Source organism: Hyperolius riggenbachi, chromosome 11, assembly GCF_040937935.1.
Source record: "Hyperolius riggenbachi isolate aHypRig1 chromosome 11, aHypRig1.pri, whole genome shotgun sequence".
Taxonomy (NCBI): domain Eukaryota; kingdom Metazoa; phylum Chordata; class Amphibia; order Anura; family Hyperoliidae; genus Hyperolius; species Hyperolius riggenbachi.
In genome coordinates, this window is record NC_090656.1 from 122,967,275 (window position 1) to 122,988,023 (window position 20,749).

The window sequence follows — 20,749 nt, forward strand, 5'->3', positions numbered from 1 at the left end:
AAAAAAAAAACCCACATGAAAAACAAAAAACTTCAGATGGAACATGCCTTTCCGTATGTTAATTTTTTATAACCAACTTTAAATTACAAATTTTAAGACATGTTACATCTGGTTCACCCGAAATAAATTGTTTCCTTTGCAAAACACTAAATTCAAAACATCACAATGGCCAGCAACTTTGTGCATGGGTCATTCATTATATGAGGTGAAAACCAATTACACATTCAATCTCACCTGCCTTGCCTCAAGACAATTTACAAACCCTCTCCTATAGTAGACAAAGAAAGACAACACATGCACATTTACATAACCACAGTCCGCATACCTTAGACTCCAACAATAATTTAGCTTTTGACTTTTCTGACTGTAGAAAAAAACGATCAATTAAATTAAGAGGTTTATTCCTAACTCTAAAAAAATATTTGGATACTCTCTGTGCACAGACACATACACAAACAGACAAACAACATATAGCTGGGATCTTCTTTTGTTTCTGTTTCCTGACACTCTCCTCATTGCCCCCAGTCTTTTCAGGGAAGAGGAAAGAGAAAAAACAAAAGCATTAACACAAGTCTCTCCCAATACATGGAGGGAGGGGGTAGAAACCTGCAACAACTCTGAGCAGATGTCCAGAGATGCATATTTAAAGTACAACCTAGCTGAAAAAGTGCAACCAGTCATACACAAGCAATTTAAATCACAGTTCCACAGAAACTACAGTGAGAGGAGATAGACAAACACATTTATAGTAATTAGAAGAAAAGGCTCAGAAACATCTAGTAGCCAGGCCAGAACATTTTGGAGGGACTGATAAAAAAAGTTATCCTGCGGCCGCAATGCCCATTCAAAATGTCCTGGTCCAGAGAGACACCTGCAACTGCTGAGTGTCTCCGAGAAAAAAAAAATGAAACTCCTAAATAGAGTTAGTCAGAAATAAGATTCAAAGCAAATTGTGGAACATGATTCTTTCTAAAACTTACAAATCTATATATCCGCATTAAACAGCATCACAGAATATGATACATCATAAATCAAAAATAACCCTTGGAGTCTCCTTACCTTGAGACTTTCCCATTATGCTAAGCTAAAAAAAAATAGAGTGAGATTAGCTGAGTTTGAAGGTTTATCTAGGGATGGTGACGTCAGTATTAGACTTTACTGGCAAACCTGGTCTCCAGCTTATGTGATTCTTAACTATCCTCTGTGGACAAGTTTATACCTTCAATCTCAGCTTAACCTCACATACAATCTACACAAATCTATACAGTAACATGCAATAACTAAAATTCACTTAAGCGACTATACAACAATATACAAGGTTTAGAGAGAATATTCACTTAGACACACAGTACTGCTTTCTTAATTGGGGCATCAGACCCGCTATTTACTTTAGGAATATCAGATTCCTGGGAGAGGCGCTACAGAAGCACTTTCCCTCCGGGTTCTATTAATCCGCTCTGACAGTATAGGGTGGTAATCAAAAAATAGAATTACTCACCCGATACTGTATATGGCGGATCCAACTTCTCGACACCAAACTGTTAGCTCAATTTCAGCGGAGGCAGCTACAAGATGACTTAGCAGAATAATCTGCAACCCAGGTTAAAGTTCTCCCCCAATCCAAGTGAATACCCTCTCTTCCAGCTGGGAGATACAGAACCACAAACACTTAAATTGGTGGAACAGCATCTGAAATCTTTATTTACAGGTCAATCTTATATACACCCTGATGTTAGGGAAAAACCAGATTAGACCGGAGTGCACATAGAAAATATTTGAAACAATAGCATAGACATGGTACAGACAGCAGAGACAATAGGATTTGTTATTCTGTAAACAACTGGCAGAGGTAGACTTTGTTACATGTGTTAATTTCTCAATAGACCAGGTTTTTTAACAACAATGCATGAATAGGTCTGAGTCTTCAGATCTCTGTCACAGTGGCTTGTATGGTAATATACCAACTGGGTATTGAAATACAGGTTTTGTATTCAGGTGCCTGGAACTTCTAGAGTGTTAATTATTAATGTATCTGTAAAGCACTGTCTGGAGGAATGTGCTGCTGACTAGTTGAAGCAATGATGTCATTTTTAAGAAATTGTGATGTGCTGTATATATTTTAATATCGGGGTGATTTAAGCAGCACATTATTACAACCTTTCAGTTTCCCTCTGGACTTTGTCAATCTATAAACAATGTGTTCCATGTATATATTGACCTTAACCTTCCTGGCGGTAAGCCCGAGCTGAGCTCGGGCTATGCCGCGCAGGAAGATATCTCAGCCCCTGGTGGAGCGATTTGCTCCATTTAAAATGCTGTACGCGCAGCTAGCACTTTGCTAGCCGCGCGTACAGCTTGATCGCCGCCGCTCTGCGGCGATCGCCCGTACGCAGCGGCGCAAGAGGGCCCCCCCCTGCCAGAGCCCTGCGCTGCCCGGACCAATGAGTTCCGGGCAGCGCTATGGGCTGGATCGGAGGTGTCTGACGTCAGGACGTCGGCTGACGTCCATGACGTCATTCCGATCGTCGCCATGGCGACAGGAGAAGCCAAACAGGGGAGCGCGTTATATACGCGTTCCCCTGTTTGCTATTGATGCCGGCGACGATCGCACTAGAGGGACACATGCGCCCTCTAGTGGTGTTTCATGTAGCTACCACTCTGGTAGCTTTACATGAAACACAAAAAAAAAATTTAAAAAAAAAGAATTTTTGCCATTTTGCCAAAAAAAATTAACCGCCAGGAGGGTTAAAGAACTGAGTATGCAGTTACAGTATCACTGATCCAATTTTAATCAATGTGACCTGTATGGAATACGGTGCATTTGTATATTGGCTTTCAGGACTGATGTCATTTGGTACATTGAAAGTAAGCAGAGCTAGCGACAGGAATCAGGTGGCTCCCGTATGCATGTGATCAATGTGTGAGTGCATGAGGGTGTGTGAGTGTAACTCAGATATAGGCTGTTTTTTAGAATTGATGTAGAGGAGTGCAGTGTATGTATACACTGGAGGCTTCATCCTTTCTCTTTTACAATACTTTTTATCCTTTATAGTAGTGTTGGGCGAACAGTGTTCGCCACTGTTCGGGTTCTGCAGAACATCACCCTGTTCGGGTGATGTTCGAGTTCGGCCGAACACCTCATGGTGTTCGGCCTTTTAAGTTCGGGTTCGCCCCGAACTTCTGTATGCCCCCGAACAGGGCCGAACAGGGCCCCTGTTCGGGCGAACAGGGCCCTGTTCGGCCGAACAGGCCGCAATACGGCCCCCCTATGAGGTCGCAGGCATAAGGGGGGAGCATGCCCCGATCGCGAAGTTCCGCCCTTTCTCTGACCTCACGCCCGCTGCCCGGCCTCCCTCAACTCGTCACTCTCCGGACTCCTCCTCCTCCTCACTCCACAGTGCCGCCCACTGCCAGGCCATCCGCTATACAGGTACTTCTTGAAACTTTTGAATGGGGAAGCGGGCAGAGGGGGGAGCGCTAGCGGAGGGGGTGGGGGGAATTTCCGACCCCCCCCCGCGATCGGGGCATGCTCCCCCCTTATGCCTGCAACCCCATAGGGCCCCCAAAATAGGGATGTTCGGGAAGTTCGGGGTTCGGCCCGAACATGCCGAACATCTCGGCCATGTTCGGCGAACTTTCCCGAACCCGAACATCCAGGTGTTCGCCCATCACTACTTTATAGCACCACTGATTGCCGGCAGATTAAATTTCCGCATGCACATGCGCGTTCACGTCAGTGTGCACACATACTCTTGTGCGCATGCGTATCTTTGTGAGCACGTGCAAAGGCCAGCGAGTGATGCAGGACACGTGACGCATCCAACTGGAACTTTAAAACTATGGCCATTCTTGCGCACGCAAGGTGAAACACGGGCAACATGGAGACAACCACCGCCGAGACTGATGCAGAGCTAGGTGAGACTGACAATACCTATTTATCAGTAAGAGGAGGAATTTGAAGAGTCTAGCAAAGATGTGCAATCAGAATAATATTTATTAGCCTACCTTCATATTCCCTTGCTTCAGAATCACAATTCCCGTTGGGATTATAGCATGTTGGAAGGCATGGGGATCCACATGGCTTATAGTGCCAGTCACAATGACCATCCTTATTGTAATAATCACAGAATATAGCTGAAAATACATTACAATTATTTAAAAAAAATCATTCTAACCTAATTCCAGTGATTTTTATTCTGTCCCCCGTTTCCCTACATGATATTCTCACTCTGTCTGCGCTCAGGCTATGGGTGGATGTGGTCATAGCCTAGAATCCTTGGAGCATTTGATCATGTCATTGTACATATGCATTAAGAGGGATGCACAGGTAGAAGAGGGCCTGGTGGGCGGATCAGGTTATTTGGGGGTTAGGATTGGCAGGCATCTAATAGACACCAATATAAAGAATTGGTAATTGGGTGCCAGGTGTTGAGTTGGGCACCCGATGCAGACAACAGCCTATTGGCTACTATGTAGGGAAGAAGAATTGCAGCCAATCTTCTATTTGTAGATGATCAGCTACAAATAGTGGTTGTTTGGGTGCCGATGTTAGATATTACGAGTGGGAGGTTAGTGTAAGGCTTGGTTCAGATGGGCGTCCCACTGCATCTCATTCAAATGCTTTTCTGCAAGTGTGCAGAAAAGCATGTGAGAGCTTTCTGCTGTGATCAGCATCTTCCACCCCCGCACGGTCATACTGTAATATAAAAAAATATTATAAATTACCAATATTCTTACTACTAGCACCACTGGGGCTCAGCTCACACAAAAGTGCTCCTGGTAGTCCCTTGTAGGAATGTGGTAGCAGGAAATAACAAAGAAGCCTGGTTTACACTTGCTGGAGTGACAACTAGGGATGGATGAGCAAAGTTTTGCGAGATGTGAAACTGTACCCACTCATGCCCGAGAAGGGGAGAGGGATGCAGCAAAGAGTGTTTGAATTCTGCCTCTTGCAGCCAGAGTGCACAGTGGCCAATCTTCTTCTTCCTAGGCATCTAATCACTTTGGTAACAGTCGCTCCTGTCATCATGTGATATTTACGGTATTAGAATCAGAATCAGAATTTATTATCGCCAAGTACAACGGTGGATAATACCCGGAATTGGTTTTGGCACATACAGGGTCGTTGGTGAGAAGACAAGAAATAGCATACAGTTAAGCATGACACATACATAGACGTGGGACAAGCATACATAGGACATCATTACAGCTTGTGCGTACAATTAAGCAGAGTGCAGCATCACATGCAGTCAAGCATGGTACATACATATAAAATATAAAAGCAAAAATAAAAGCAAAACAGAGCATTACAGCATACACGTACAGTTAACGTAAATACAAACATAGCAAAGCATACATTGATAGCAGGAACAGAAAAGAGTGGGACTGGAGGAGTAGCCTGAGAGCTGATATGAGCGCTGCCATTTTTGGCACTGGACGCTACACAGCGACACGCTCCCAACAAGACAGGTGCTCCGATTTGTCCACGAAAGTAGAGAGAAAGAAACTGAGAAAGCAACTGGGAAAGCTGAGGGGCATCATGATGGAGGCGGACAGCAGAGTTCACTCGGACCAGGCTGCCCGAGGAGTAGCACTCCTGATTTTGAGTCCGCACGGCTGGGTAATGAGGGTGCAGACACAGTGGGGGCCCTGTGGGGCCAGGGTGCACCCGGGGGCACCTTTGGGTGGTGGATGTGGGGCCTGGGGTCAACACGGCTGGGCAGCAGTGGTGGACAAGCCAGGGAGGTTTACCGTTGGTGGTGGCAGGACACTGATGCCCAGATGCGGCAGCCAGCTCCACTTTGAGGGGAGCAGCATCATCTTCTCTGTGGCTGAGTGGTAGCCTGCCTTCAGCAGGTAGAGTTGCCATTCCGGGGCAGCAGCATTGGACAGTCACATGGCGGCGAAACAGCTGCAGGCCACGTGGACAGGCCAGGCCCAGGACTCCTGGCTGCTCGGCGAGACGAAAGGAGCTGGAGCCGGAGCCTCAGACTGCAGCCGCTGGCAATCACTCTAGTGGCACTGTGAGCGGGGGGACCCGGTGGTGGAGGGTACCCGGCGGTGGTGCTCCCTCGCCGGTGACTGAGTCTGTACCTGTCCGGCGATCTGACTCCGAAGTCTCCTGGTCTCCAAAGATGATCCCGTGGGCAGCGGCAGCGGTGGGTCCACGTCTGGACTCCCCTGACTAGGGGAGCGTGCTGATCGGCTGAACCCATGCTCCGCAGCCAAGGGCGGCATGCCGCTCAAACTGCTGATGGGGGCGGCAGTGCGGCCAGTGTAGTCCTGCGTCGGCCTTGTGGCTGGGATGTGTGGTGGACGGGGCCTCTCTGCAGGGAGCCGTTCCGGATGACGAGCTGCGGGGCCGTGGTTTGACCGATGCGTGTGGCAAAGCCAGTGGTCTGACCGCAGCGGTGTGGATCAGCAGGCTCCGTCCTGCTTCCTGATGTCTGTCTGCTGTGGTGCTCCCTGGGACCTGCATGTGGGTCCCGAACAGCTGTTCTTGCGGACCGCGACCCGATGGCTGGTGCCGAGCCAGCAAGCCCACGTCCTCCCTCAGCGTGAAGGGGAGCTCAGAGGGGAGCAGAGTCGAGATTGCATTTTAAAGGCGTATTATAGGCAGGGCTGTTGATGCCTAGGAGGAAAAGGATCTGCCACATGTGGATCCCAGAAAATTAAGTTACTAGGGGGGCTCTATGGCTACCTATACTGGGAAGGGGCTCTCTGGCTACCTATACTGTGGAAGGGGCTCTCTGCCTACCTGCACTGGGGGAAGGGCTCTCTGGCTACCTATACTGGGGGGGGCTTTCTGGTTTCTTATACTGGTTTGGTCCCTCACTGTCTACCTAATAATAGTGGCTCCTCTGCATGCCTATACTGGGGGCTCCCTTTGGCTACCAACTAATGGGAGACCTCTAGCTACCACATTTTAACAGTGAGTTGGGTGGGGAATGTGAATCTTTACAGTTTCACCCAGAGAGTTACTTAGCCCTCTTGCTGCAGTGCTCCACACTGCACTAGATCCTCCTGACATGTTCTGTTTCATAGTGGCCCCCTTCTCAGATGAGGGGATACAGTTTAGTTTTTCACATAACTGTGTGGCAACATATCGAAACAGTAGCAGTAAAAAGTATGTGAACCCTTTCGAATTATATGGATTTCTACACAAATCACTCATAAAATGTGATCTGATCTTCATCTAAGTCACAACAATAGACAATCACAGTCTATTTAAACTAATACCACACAAATAATTAAGTGTTTTCATTGTTTTTTATTTGACACACCATGTAAACATTCACAGTGCAGGTGGAAAAAGTATGTGAACCCTTGGATTTACTAACTGGTTGAACCTACTTTGGCAGTAATAACTTTAACCAAATGTTTCCTGTAACTGCAGATCAGATGTGCACAATGGTCAGGAGTAATTTTTGTCCATTGCTCTTTACAGAACTGTTTCAGATTCAGCATTAATCTTGAAATGTCTGGTGTAAATTGCTTTCTTGAGGTCATTCCACAACATCTCAATTGGGATGAGGTGAGGACCCTGACTGGGCCACTCCAGAAGGTGTATTTTCTTTTGTTTAAGCCATTTTGTTTTTGATTTACTTCTATGCTTTGGGTTGTTGTCCAGCTGCAACACCGATCTTCTGCTGAGCTTCAACTGGTGGACAGATGGCCTTAAGTTATCCTGCAAAATGTATTGATAAACTTGGGAATTAATTTTTCCTTCAATGATAGCAATCCGTCCAGGCCCTGACGCAGCAAAGCAGCCCCAAACCATAATGCCCCCACCATCATACTTCACAGTTGGGATGAGGTTTTGATGTTCGTGCGCTGTGCCTCGTTTTCTCCTCAAATAGTGTTGAGTGTTTCTTCCAAACAACTCAACTTTTGTTTTATCTGTCCACAGAATATTATGCCAGTACTGCTGTGGAACATCCAGGTACTCTTTTGCAAACTTTAAACATGCAGCAATGTTTTTTTTTTTGCACAAGAGAGGCTTACTCTGCTAAGCAGACTGCGATTTGTGCAGAAATCTATATAATTCCAAAGGGTTCACATACTTTTTACTGCTACTGTATTTTAAGGCATGCACTGCACCACTCTGAAGGTTTGCTGTAGTTTCCACTGCACTTGGGTGCAAAGTGGATGTGAGCTACAGTATTCTGTCAGAAGAATGTCAAAACATCTGGTGTTTGAAACAAAAAAAACTGGACACAGTGAAAATGGACATGTGTGAATGGCTCCATAGGAAAGAAAAAGTCTGTTCCACATAGGCCTGCTGCCACCCGCTCACTGAAACTTTCTGGTAGGAGATCTACTGTGAACCAGGCATAAGCCTGCTCTCAAGGTATCACTGGGAGGGAGAAGGTGCCCCAAAAAAATAACCATTGATGTAATAAATATAAAATGGCTTACCTCTAAGAAGGAGCAACGCCAATATAGTAAATACATTTTAACAATCAGATACAAAAACGTTAAAGAGACTCTGAAGCGAGAATAAATCTCGCTTCAGAGCTCATAGTTAGCAGGGGCATGTGTGCCCCTGCTAAAACGCCGCTATCGTGCGGCTAAACGGGGGTCCCTTACCCCCCGAAATCCCCTCCGTGCAGCCGGGGATCACTTCCTGATTGAGGCAGGGCTAACCACCGCAGCCCTGCCCCACGCGCATCTGTCAGCGCGTATCTCCGCCTCTCCCCCGCCCCTCTCAGTCTTCCTTCACTGAGAGGGGCGGGGGAGAGGCGGCGATGCGCCGCTGATAGACGCGACTAGAGGCAGGGCTGCAGCCGTTATCCCTGCCTCTAGGAGCAGCAAAATCTACGACCAATTTGGTCATTGATTTTGCGGGGGGGGGGGGGTGTTTGGGGGTGAAGGGACCCCCGTTTAGCCGCGGGATATCGGCGTTTTAGCAGGGGCACACGTGCCCCTGCTAACTATGAGCTCTAAAGCGAGAATTATTCTCGCTTCAGTGTCTCTTTAACACATTTTGCGAAGCACAGTCCGCTTCCTAAAGTGCTCTTTATATCCTGGGTTTCAAGCTCAATATGTAGTATGTATTAGGTTTTGTTTTGTTTTGTCCAACCAAACAGACCACAGATTTGTGGCTACATCTGGAGATCATTTTTAGAGGACATTTTTCTAAAGAAAAAAAAAAATGTCTTGACTCAATGAAAGCTCTGTATTACCAGTATGGTCTGTGCCTGCGCCGTGCGCTCCTGGTGACATCAGGGGAAGCGAGGACACGGCAACGCAGTTGCAGTGGTTTTCAGACTTTAAAGTCTGAAATTCCAGAAGTGAACCGGAGGTGGGGCCGGAGCATTGGGGAGTGGCTGCACGGGCGTAGGATGTCTGCGGGGGACCATTAGAAGCCCCGGGTAACTTCAACTCATTTTCCCCCGACCCCCTACAGTATCCCTTTAAGTGTTATATACACTACAGGCTAAAATATTTAGAGCACTACATGTTCAGTTCAATATTTACCTGTACTTTCAATAAAAAAAGTTTAGAATACCTTTTAGTTTATACATGAATTAATGATTTCTTTTTTTTAACTTCAGTTGTTTATTTGTTTTATGCTTTCAGTTCAAAGTAGCTACCGTTGGTAGATGTAACTGCTGAACATGCCAATGGCATTCTTTCTACAATGGAAATCAAATATTTTTCAGAAATGTCTTCTCAAATCTCCTGCAGAAGTTCCTATAAATATGTGACACTTGTTGGCCACTTTGCTTTCTTTCTTCTGCCCATCTCATCCCAAACCAGCTTTATGTGCAATCCACTACATATTTTCAAGCTAATCATCTTGTTCTTTTTCCTAAGGTAGTTTTAGCAAAGCTTGGACTTTTGTTTTAGATTATTATTAGCAAAACATCAAAATTCCTCCTTCGTGTTTGATAGCTTAAGTCATTCACTCTTGGTACCATCCCTTTGCCTACTCGCCGATGTACAAAAATCCTGCAGGTTGAACTGAAGATGTCAAATTTGATTTATCAGTCCATAAGATCTTCTTCCAGTCTTCAGTTGTCTACTGGCAGTGTTTCAAGGCAAAGCAAAGCCTTTTTTTCTTATTCTGATGTCTTAGCAATAGCCTCCTTGTTGCAACTCAACCTGCCAAACCTGCATCGTGAAATCTATTCTTTACAGTTAAACTTGAGACTTGCTTACTGCAGCATCTATTATAGTGAACCTGAAGTTTTTTGTTTTTTTTAAATAAAACAACAGATACTTACCAAAGGAGGGGGAAGGCTCTCTGTGCTATAGAGCCTTCCCGTTCTTCCACTGGTCCCCTTGTTCCAGCACCGTCACCCCCGTTAGCATTCTCCGACCGATGGGTCAGAGACTGTTCTCTTCCCGCTGCTGGAGGCTCTAGAAGTCTAAAGAAGCCCGAGTGCTCCCAAAGACGAATGTCTCAACAGCGTGCACATGTGAGCGTGCTCTTTCTCACACTCGCCTTCAGGAACACTAAGGCTCCCCTCCTTAGATAAGTATCTGTTTTTTTTATTTTAAAACCACATCAGGTTTCCTTCAAGGTTTACTTGAAGCTGTAGTCCCATGAGCCACCTATTACACAAGCTAATGTGGCTCTGGGTCTGCAAAACCTCTTCCTGTCAGAGGCTCCCCTAATTTCCGCATTTTGATGGTGAAGAAGACCATGCTCACTACTTTCTATGCAATTTAACTGCCTGGAAAACCTGTGAACAGATGAACATAGCTCACAATGCACTGAAATGTAAGGTCTGCTACAAGTTCTCAGAACGTTAATGTTCATACTGCCATTTTTTAGCTGCAAAAAAAGTTTTCTGGATTTTTAAAGAAGCACCGTGAAGTATTTTAGTAAAAGCATGCGGTGTCATATAATGAGAATTTTGTTAATTTAATAAATATATCTCTAATAAGTATTAAGTAGGCTTACGGCAAATTTCAGGAGTCCTCCATTTTATGCAGATGTCATGCTTCCCACATTCTGCAGAGTATGCTGCTACAGAGGCACACAAGCACTCACAATCTCCAATATCATCGCCACAGCTACACGTATCAGCTATGCATGTGTCATAAAAGTCCTGAGGTTCCACCTACAGCAGAATAATGGCATTAGCCTTCAGAAAACTACATGCAACATGACATGTTCAATATAATGATAAACTTTATAATGCATTAAGATGAAGTAACTTCCAAGTAACTTCTGTTACAGCAAATAGCTTTATTTCTGCTGGAATAGCACAATTCTTCTCATATTTGCAAGGGTGGGAAAAAGACAAATGCGGAACAGAATTGCAGAGGAAGGGAGAAATTCATAAGAAGGCAATATCAGACTGTAAGGATCTATAGTGGCAGACAGAGAAGTTGTGGGTGACGTGTCTGGAAATTAATTAGGAAATGCATGGACAATGTAGTGTGCATTCCAGGATGTAGTTAGAAGCCAGAAATAATGGAAACAGTGAAACACTAGGTACTTAACAGTCTGTGGAAGGGTCTTAACAAAAAAGTTATAAACAAACCCAAACTAACTAACTGTCCTGAGTTTCTACCAGGAGATACTTTTTCATCTCATCTACAAAATACATTTTCAGCATTTAACAGACCACTTCACAACTGAGGGGTTTTACCCCTTTAGCATCCAAGCAATTTTCACCTTTCAGCTCTCTTTCCATTCAATTGCCAATAACTTTATCTCTACTTATCAGAATGAAATGTGTTAAATGTGTTTTTTTTTTATCACTAATTAGGCTTACTTTGGGTGGTACATTATGCCAAGAATTATTTTATTCTAAATGTTTTTAATGGAAAAATAAGAAAAAAAAATTGGAAAGAAATCCTTATTTTTCAGTTTTCGGCCATTATAATTTTTTTAAAAATGCATACTACCATAATTAAAATCCATGTAATTTATTTGTCCATTTGTACCGGTTATTACACCAATTAAATGATGTCCCTATCACAATGTCTGGCGCCAATATTTTATTAGGAAATAAAGATGCTTTTTTTTCAGTTTTGCATTTGTCACTAATAAAAAGCCCATAATTTATATAGTAACAGTATTATACCCTCTTGACATACATATTAAAAAAGTTCAGTCCCTAAGAAAACTATTTATGTATTTTTTATATTTGTAAATTTATTTTATTGTATTTTTTTACAAAAACAATAAATGTTGGTAACTATTGGGGAGTGTGGGAGGTAAGGGGTTAATTTAAAATGTAAAAACAGGTCTTTGCATTTAAAAAAAATGCTTTTAGATGTAGTTTTACTATTTAACCAAAAGATGGCCTCAGTCTTTTTTTTTATACGTCCTGTAAGTGAAATATGTATGCTTACAGGAAGTGTACTGAGGATGGGAAACTTATTTATTAGAATGTTCGTGCAGCTTCTCATAAAAGGCGCGGATCATTGCTACGGGGACTTAGATCAATGATTAGGAATTGCTTTCCTATTCATTGATCTCCTGGCGGGCAAATGGCAACATGAACGAGTGCACAAATAAGCGGGAGCGCGTACAGCAGTGGTAGCAGCGGGAGTACGTATATTTACTCCCCTGGGCGGTTAAATGAAGTCTGCAGGGGAGTAGATATACTGTACTGAAGCTGTGAAGTGGTATGAAAAACTTCTCAAGGTAGCTAAAGAATGTATTTTATTTTAAACATTTCCTTGCTTTCTCAAGGCTTAGAAGGAGTTTCCTCCTAGCAGATACTTTTTTCATCCAGTCTTTCAGCAGCACATTGCAGTTGAAAAAGTACCAAATAAGTAGGTGAAAAAGAACCATCAAAATTATTTTTAGTGTGTTCTTGCTTGCTGGTGGTTTAAAAAGCATTTTATTGGCAAGTTGTGAAAATATTACATAGAAGAACAGGCAGGAGAAGAAGTGAATTGCACATGGGCCAAGGGCCCTTATTTAAATCACTTTTCTCCTAAGTTTTCTCATAAATGATATTTTCATACCTTGTCGTCAATAAAATGCCCTTTAAACCAATAAACCAACCAATACTCAACATAACTTTGATGTTACTTCTTCACCTACTTTTTAGTTCTTTTTTAATTGCAAAGTGATGAAAAGTTGTTTTAAAGAGATGAAAAATTATCTTCCAGGAGAAAACTCAGTAGGAAAAGTTAATTGCATACGGCCTAAGGTGTGAAAAGATCTCCTGTGAGATAATTCAGCAGAAAAGTGAATTGAATAGGGGTCAATCTGCAGTTATCGGTCAATTATTGACTAGTTCAGTCTAATTCCTAGAGTATTAGATGCAGAATTTACTTGAAGGAGTTGAGTTTTAAAATAGCAAACATGTTAACAACTAATAATGCATAGAGTAGAGATGTCGCGAACCTCAGATTTTCGGTTCACGAACCCAGTTAGCCGGTTAGCCGAAAAGTTTGCGAACCGCAATAGACTTCAATGGGGATGCGAACTTTGAAAAATAGAAAAAATTATGCTGGCCACAAAAGTGATGGAAAAGATGTTTCAAGGGGTCTAACACCTGGAGGGGGGCATGGCGGAGTGGGATACATGCCCAAAGTCCCGGGGAAAAATCTGGATTTGACGCAAAGCAGCGTTTTAAGGGCAGAAATCACATTGAATGCTAAATTGCAGGCCTAAAGTGCTTTCAAACATCTTGCATGGGTATACATCAATCAGGGAGTGTAATTAGAGTTCTGCTTCACACTGACACACCAAACTCACTGTGTAACGCACCGCAAACAGCTGTTTGCGTAGTGACGGCCGTGCTGGACTGGTGCGCACCGTGGCCAGAGTGTAGGCCGTGGCGGTTTTCAAGCCCATATGGCCGCCGGGCTGTGGTAGCTCAATGATAGAACAACAGTGACTTTCCAGCTGATCAAATTTGGTCTGTCCACAATGAAGCATCAACCTTATTATCTTCTTGTATGTAGGTAGGCATAGGTAGGTGTCCCAGTAGTTAGCTAGGCATAGGTAGGAGTCCCAGTATAGGTAGGTAGGCATAGGTAGGAGTCCCAGTATAGGTAGGTAGGCATAGGTAGGTGTCTCAGTAGTTAGCTAGGCATAGGTAGGAGTCCCAGTATAGGTAGGTAGGCATAGGTAGGAGTCCCAGTATAGGTAGGTAGGCATAGGTAGGTGTCCCAGTAGTTAGCTAGGCATAGGTAGGAGACCCAGTATAGGTAGGTAGGCATAGGTAGGTGTCCCAGTAGTTAGCTAGGCATAGGCAGGAGACCCAGTATAGGTAGGTAGGCATAGGTAGGTGTCCCAGTAGTTAGCTAGGCATAGGTAGGTGTCCCAGTAGTTAGCTAGGCATAGGTAGGAGTCCAAGTATAGGTAGGTAGGCATAGGTAGAAGTCCCAGTATAGGCATAGGTAGGCATAGGTAGGTGCCTCAGTAGTTAGCTAGACATAGGTAGGAGACCCAGTAGTTAGCTAGGCATAGGTAGGAGACCCAGTATAGGTAGGTAGGCATAGGTAGGTCCCCTAGTATAGGTAAGTAGGCGTCCCTGTATAGGCAAGTAGGTGCCCCGGTAGTTAGGTAGGCATAGGTAGGTGTCCCAGTATAGATAGTTAGGCAGGGCCTGGCTGGCACAGTAATAACAATTACCAAGGTCCAGCTGCAACAGAGCAACACACACAAAAAAACACATCAGGAAAACATTAGAGCTCTCAAAAGAGCTGTTGAGGGGTGCTATTTTAGCAATAACAACCAGCCAAGAGCCTAACTAATCTTTCCCTAGGAGAACAAGTCTGCAGCAGGTGTCCCTAGTCTGTCTCTAGCAGGCACACGAGTGGGTGTAATGGCCGGCAAACCTGCCTTATATAAGGGGGGGGGGGGGGCTCCAGGGCTTAGTGTAGCCTGAATAGCTACAATGTGCCTGCTGACTGTGATGCAGAGGGTCAAAGTTGACCCTCATAGTGCATTATGGGGCGAATCGAACTTCCGCAAAAGTTCGCTTGGTCCAGGCGAACGCGAACCCCCAAAGTTCGCCTGGAACCGTTCGCCGGCGAACCGTTCGCTACATCTCTAGCATAGAGTAGACCTCCAGTGAGAGGGAGCTGGAAGCTGCTATAAATATATATTTCCTTTTAAATAATGTGATTGCCTGGCTGTCTTGGGGAATTTGGAGATGAATTCGACACCTTAAACTGTTATTTTCTTTTGGCTATTTCAAATCAACTTTTGCAGTGTGGAATTGTGCATTATCCTGGTGGAAGGCTTCTGTTATCAGGTAATATAAATCAGCATGGTAGCTGGCTGGTCTGTGGCTACAACCCCCCTTAACCAACAAGCTGCAATGTCCTGAGAACTTTTCTCTGATAGGCAACCTTACACTTTTCAGCAATTGGTGCTACAGTGGGCCTTCTATGGGATCAGATTAGGCAGGCTAGTCTTCACTTCACATGTGTATCAATAAGCCTTAGGTAATGTATATTTTCACATTATTTTGGCATCATGAGTGGCAATATGCTACAAAAGAGAGGAGCTATTATTTGAACGGATCACCATGTGTATAAACCTGACAATCAAAAAAGACCTTTTCGGCAGAAATAATGCTAATTTTACAGCAAACAGAGAACCATCTCTAAGCATGCAGGCAGACTGGCAATATCAGAACATGTCACCACCAAGGAAGCATCTGAGTACGCTGACACACAAGACACACTTAGGCATACTGGCACACAGAGCACATCTGGGCACACTGGTACAAGAGAAACTTTTGGGCATGTCAAGGAACTGCGGACCTCAGAGTCAGTCACGATAGGACCGAAACCAGAACAGGGCCGAAAACCATCATGATCAGATTTCACAGTTACTGGACTCTCACTTAAGAATGCAGAATCAGACTTAGAAGTCACTGATTCAATCAAGGTTATCAACAAGTCATGTTCAGGGGCATTAACAGGACAAGACAAATCTTCTGATGTATGAACTGAACTAGACAGAGTCTCCACAACTTCCTCTGAACTGGACAGAGATTCATCATTTAATACACTAGATTGGAGCTCCAAAAGAGCTGTCAAACAAGTCAGTAATACAGCAACCCCCACTGAACTGGGCAAGACTGAGGATCTCACTGGACAGGAAGGGAACCCTGGAACCTCTGCCACACTGGACAGAGAACCAGAATTTTCCAAGATACAAGGCAGGACTTCAGCAACACTCACTAAACAGGACTGACATTCTGAGACTTCTATTATTTTTACCAGAGAGTCAGAATTATCCATGTTACAGGGCAAGACTTCTGAAACATTCAGAGGACAGGGCTGGAGTTCCCTGGCTGCTACAACATCAGACAGGGATTCGACAACATTAGCTAAAATAGACTGTGTACAGGGTAAGGCATCTAAAACACTTGCTGAAGAGGACAATGCTTCAATGGCTTCTGCTTCACTGGACAGAGATTCATCAAGCTTAAAGGGATACTGTAGGGGGGTCAGGGGAAAATGAGTTGAAGTTACCCGGGGATTCTAATGGTCCCCCGCAGACGTCCTGTGCCTGCGCAGCCACTCACCGATGCTCCGGCCCCGCCTCCGGTTCACTTCTGGAATTTCAGACTTTAAAGTCACAGGCACAGACCATACTGGGCCTGCACAGTACGCTCCTGGTGCCATCAGCGGGAGTGAGGACACGGCAACGCAGGCGCAGTGGTTTTTTAGACTTTAAAGTCTGAAATTCCAGAAGTGAACCAGAGGCGGGGCCGGAGCATTGTGGAGTGGCTGTGCGGGCACAGGATGTCTGCGGGGGACCATTAGAAGCCCTGGGTAACGTCAACTCATTTTCCCCTGACTCCCCTACAGTTTCCCTTTAACTAGACTGGACTGTAATTCTAAGACAGCTGGTAAACAGGTGAATATTACTGCAACACCAACTGAAGTAAGCAGAGCCTCTGAGTCCTCTGCTAGGGATCTTGAAACATCCAAAGTACAGGGTAAAGCTAAAGACTCTGCGACTTCAGCTTCACTGGACAGGATCACTGAACAATCCATGTTGCAAGGCCGAACCATAGAAGCACCCAGGCCCGCCATCAGGGGGGGGACAGCCAGTACTTCCGTGAGGGGCCCCATGCTCCCAGAGGGCCCGCCCGCCTCCCAGTGATGTCAACTATCCTTATCTGTGGATTCTGTTTATGCACCTGATTGCCGGGGACGGACGTGGTTGAGATTCAGTCCCGCCCCTCGGCTCAAACTGCCTGCAGCTACAGCCACTAGTAGCCTCAGAATAGTCTTTGGGCATCCCACTCCCCTCCCTTTTTCGTTTCTATTGGCTGCAAAATCAGCCCTCTTCCTGTCACACTTCAGGCAGGCAGCCCACGTGGTGCGCAGCTCCGAGTCTCCTATGACTCAGAGGAGTCCTCTGACCAGAGGATGAGAGTTCAGGGAGGCAGCGAGCCCACGAGGGGAAGAGAACAGCCAGACACCAGGTCAGATAATCTTACACAGGCTCAGTCTCGCTCCCTGCTGTGCGTGTAATCAGCTCCTGAGCCTGTGTATGGGATTTACTGTGCAGCAGGAGGAGTTGTACATTCCGATCTCAGTGCTGTTTGTCAGGAGTGGGGGACAATCAGTGGAGAGTGTTTGGGGAGAGAGCTGTCTGCCATGAACTGGACTTACTTTTGAGTGTCCCTCTTCATGGATGTGTTTCCCTGCATTCACTGTCCAGTCTGTGAGACATGTCTGGTCTGCTGGGAGAAGCTACTAAACACAGGACAGGAGGGGGAAGGGAGCCTTCTTATTGCTACAGATACACTCTGACCAGCCATGACCTGGGGTCAGCTTAGTTAGGCACCTCCCCTCCTGCCACTTGTCTTTCTCTCCTTCATTTCTATTAACCCTAAAGGAACGTACCCACTATGTTTTTCCAGCGACCAGGATTTTTTTTATTTCTGTGCATCGAGTAAGCATTTCTGACGAGGGTACATGTGTGTGACTAAACAAATGATGTTTTGAGGTACGGGTCGATTATGACCATCACAGCGGACTGAATCTTTAAAGGATACTGAGAGCTGAACTATTACATAAAAATGGGGGGAGCAGGCATGTATTATGATGCCCTCCTCCTGTCCACCACACCCACGCTTCTCCTCCATCCTCCTCCTATGCATGGTAAACCCTCTGCAGCTCTGCACAGGTCGCCGGAGTCAAGCGATAGTGCAGAGCCATGGGGCCAGGAGCGCCTGCGCACTATCACCCGACTCCGGACTGAGCTGCAGCAGAGGATTTACAGTACGAAGGAGAGGGACAGAGGAGAATAGGGGGAGTGGTGGGCATGAGGATGGCATCTAATATATCCCTGCTCCCCCCCCCCCCCGGCTCGTCCCTCTGTGTTCTTCTGAGCCGCTCCGTTGTACCGCTGTCAGCTCCAGTGGTCGGATACTACAGCACATGCGTGGCCCTGGCCCTGCACCTGCTTGGTCACACTCCTGTGGCCAGCTGCGTACTGCATCTGCAAAGTTAGTTAAAACTACAAAGACGCAAACCGCTCTTGGCCACGAGAGCACAACCAAGGAGGTGCATGGTCAGGGCTGTACATGTGCAATAGTCCCCGGCTGGCTCAGTTGGGAGCTTTACCAGAGCTGACTGCAGGATATTGGACCAAACTAGATGGACACCAAGGGAGTATATGGTTTACAGGGGCCAGGAAGAAGCCCCAGGTATGTAAACATCCACTTTTTTTTGGGCCAATTCAGTGGCACTTTAAGTACTACAGATTGTGTACAGAAACATAATCTGTATTAAAGTACCAATTAATTGGCACCAAAAAAGTTATTATTATTATTTTTTCTTTTTAACTTACCTGGGGCTCCTTCCAGCTCCCTGTTGTCTGTCAGGCCACTCAATGTTCCCAGGCCACTTGCTTGTGTCATAGCCTCCTCTGACAGTGCTGCGACTAGAGCTCTAGTTGCAGCTACTGGACATGCCCAGTCTTGTCGTCTGTGGGCCTTCTTGATTGTGCTCCCATTGCCAGGAACGCTCTTGCGTGTGCACACGGCACCATACAATTCTATTTTATCGAGTTTATTTGAGTTTATCTTGGCATTATTTGTTTGTAGGAGAGGTGCCTACAGCCAACTCTGGGCAGACCCACCACTTCTAAGTTCATCTACATTTGGTTCGGCGCACACAGGCAGGGGGGGGGGGGGGGGGAGGCCTGATGATGTGTGAGGGGCCCCAAAATTTCTGATGGCGGCCCTGGAAGCACCTATTGGACAGTATAATGATTGAACTAGAGCAAGGTGCTGAAACAGGAGGCCCAGAGCACAGAATGTGTGATGTTGTAACATTCAGATGCTTGGGTTCAAAATTTCCCAAACAGGGTTTCTGAGACTCAGAATCTGTAGGACTGAAGCAGTCAGCAACAGATGGAGTGCATCTATTGGTATCTGCTGGATCACTTTGCTTGCAGGATACAGAAAACAAATCAGAAGGAATTTGTTTATATTTTTTCACAAAACACTTTGCAACCAATTTAACAAATTCCAGGGGTTCATACAAAAAACTTTCTCGTTTTCATCTGCAACTTCCTCAGCCCAAGTTCTCATTTTGCTATCAAGCAAGTATAAGATAATTAACCGGGACTGCCGAAATGCTGTAGCTGATCTGAAGAAAGGACATGCATTCAAAATTTTGCAATTCTGCAAAAAAGTTGATAATTACTTATTGTCTCCATTATAACAATTCAGAGAAGCAAGGTGTGCATCTCTTCTTCGTTGTAGGGAAACAAGGCTAGCAGGTGATGTCATTGCTAGGGGCAACGGAGAGACAGAATCAACATTGGTTACTGAGTGTTGCACACACTGACTCCCAGAGCGATCATTCAAGATCTCATTCCATGCATCAATTAAAAGAATTACAAACTCATGCACACACAGATTCATTTCAATCAAAAAATAACAGATTTCATTATCTGCTAATGACAGAATCTGACTACGGGTCTGATGCGCAGTTGCTATGGGCAACGACACTGCTGGTTGTGAACATTTTCTGGAATGTTCAAATTTAGCTCTATTTAAGACTTTGCTGCACTGGGTGACTGTGACTTCAAAGATGGAACAATACTTTTAGTGGAATTGCTTGCATACAGGTTGCTTTTAAAAGCTGCTGAAGACATATTTGATTGACTAGCAATCAGGAGTTCATTACGAGAATATGGTAATGGGGATATTCTAAACGAGTTATGGATCACAAAAGCTATAAATTCTAGAGGCTTTTCTCTCAGAGTAGTGTGATTCAAAACATCAACTGCCCAATCAAAAAGTTTGCCTTTGAACAGAGTGTAAACTATCTGATCAGACCAGGTAGAAAAAGGTGTAGCCTGAAAATCTGGGTTTAACAAAAATCTAACCAATTCTGGCAAAAACTTGCTTGCCGTTTCACAGTCAAGCTTTTCAATTCTTTTGAAAAACAAGGAACCAGTTCCTGGCGAATCTCCGCTGTTTGCGTTCTCTGTGAACTGCAAACATATGGCGTGTTCAACCTGCCCCCTATACATCATCATGGAGCCAAACTTTGACCCCTTACCTCACAGTCGGCAGACACATGGCAGCCAATCAGCTTGCACCCCCTCCTGGACCCTCCCCCAACACACACACACACACACACACATCAAAATTCATTCTCTGCTGGCTGCTGACTGTTAGTGAGAGCAGCGTAAGACTTGCTGCATTAGCTAGGCCTGTGTTCTTGTTCCTAACTTGCTGTGAAAGCACTCCAAACCGCCCTTTTCAGGGCTAGCACATCAGTCTCCTATTTTTTGTGTGTGTGACACTCCAAAGCCCACTGACACCCAGAGCTGTGT

General features: G+C 45.1%; 1 protein-coding gene across 2 annotated transcripts in view; it reads right to left on the reverse strand.

Annotated features, from left to right (window-relative positions):
• The window catches only part of LOC137537709 (mucin-5B-like), a 193,187-nt gene that overhangs the window by 72,336 nt on the left and 100,102 nt on the right, over positions 1-20,749 (reverse strand). For both annotated transcript variants that reach the window (XM_068259647.1, XM_068259646.1), the window contains exons 6-7: positions 10,913-11,072; positions 4,006-4,134 (exon numbers count right to left, since the gene is read on the reverse strand). In XM_068259647.1, coding sequence (XP_068115748.1) covers positions 4,006-4,134; positions 10,913-11,072 — 289 coding nt within the window. The remainder of the gene's footprint in view (positions 1-4,005; positions 4,135-10,912; positions 11,073-20,749) is intronic.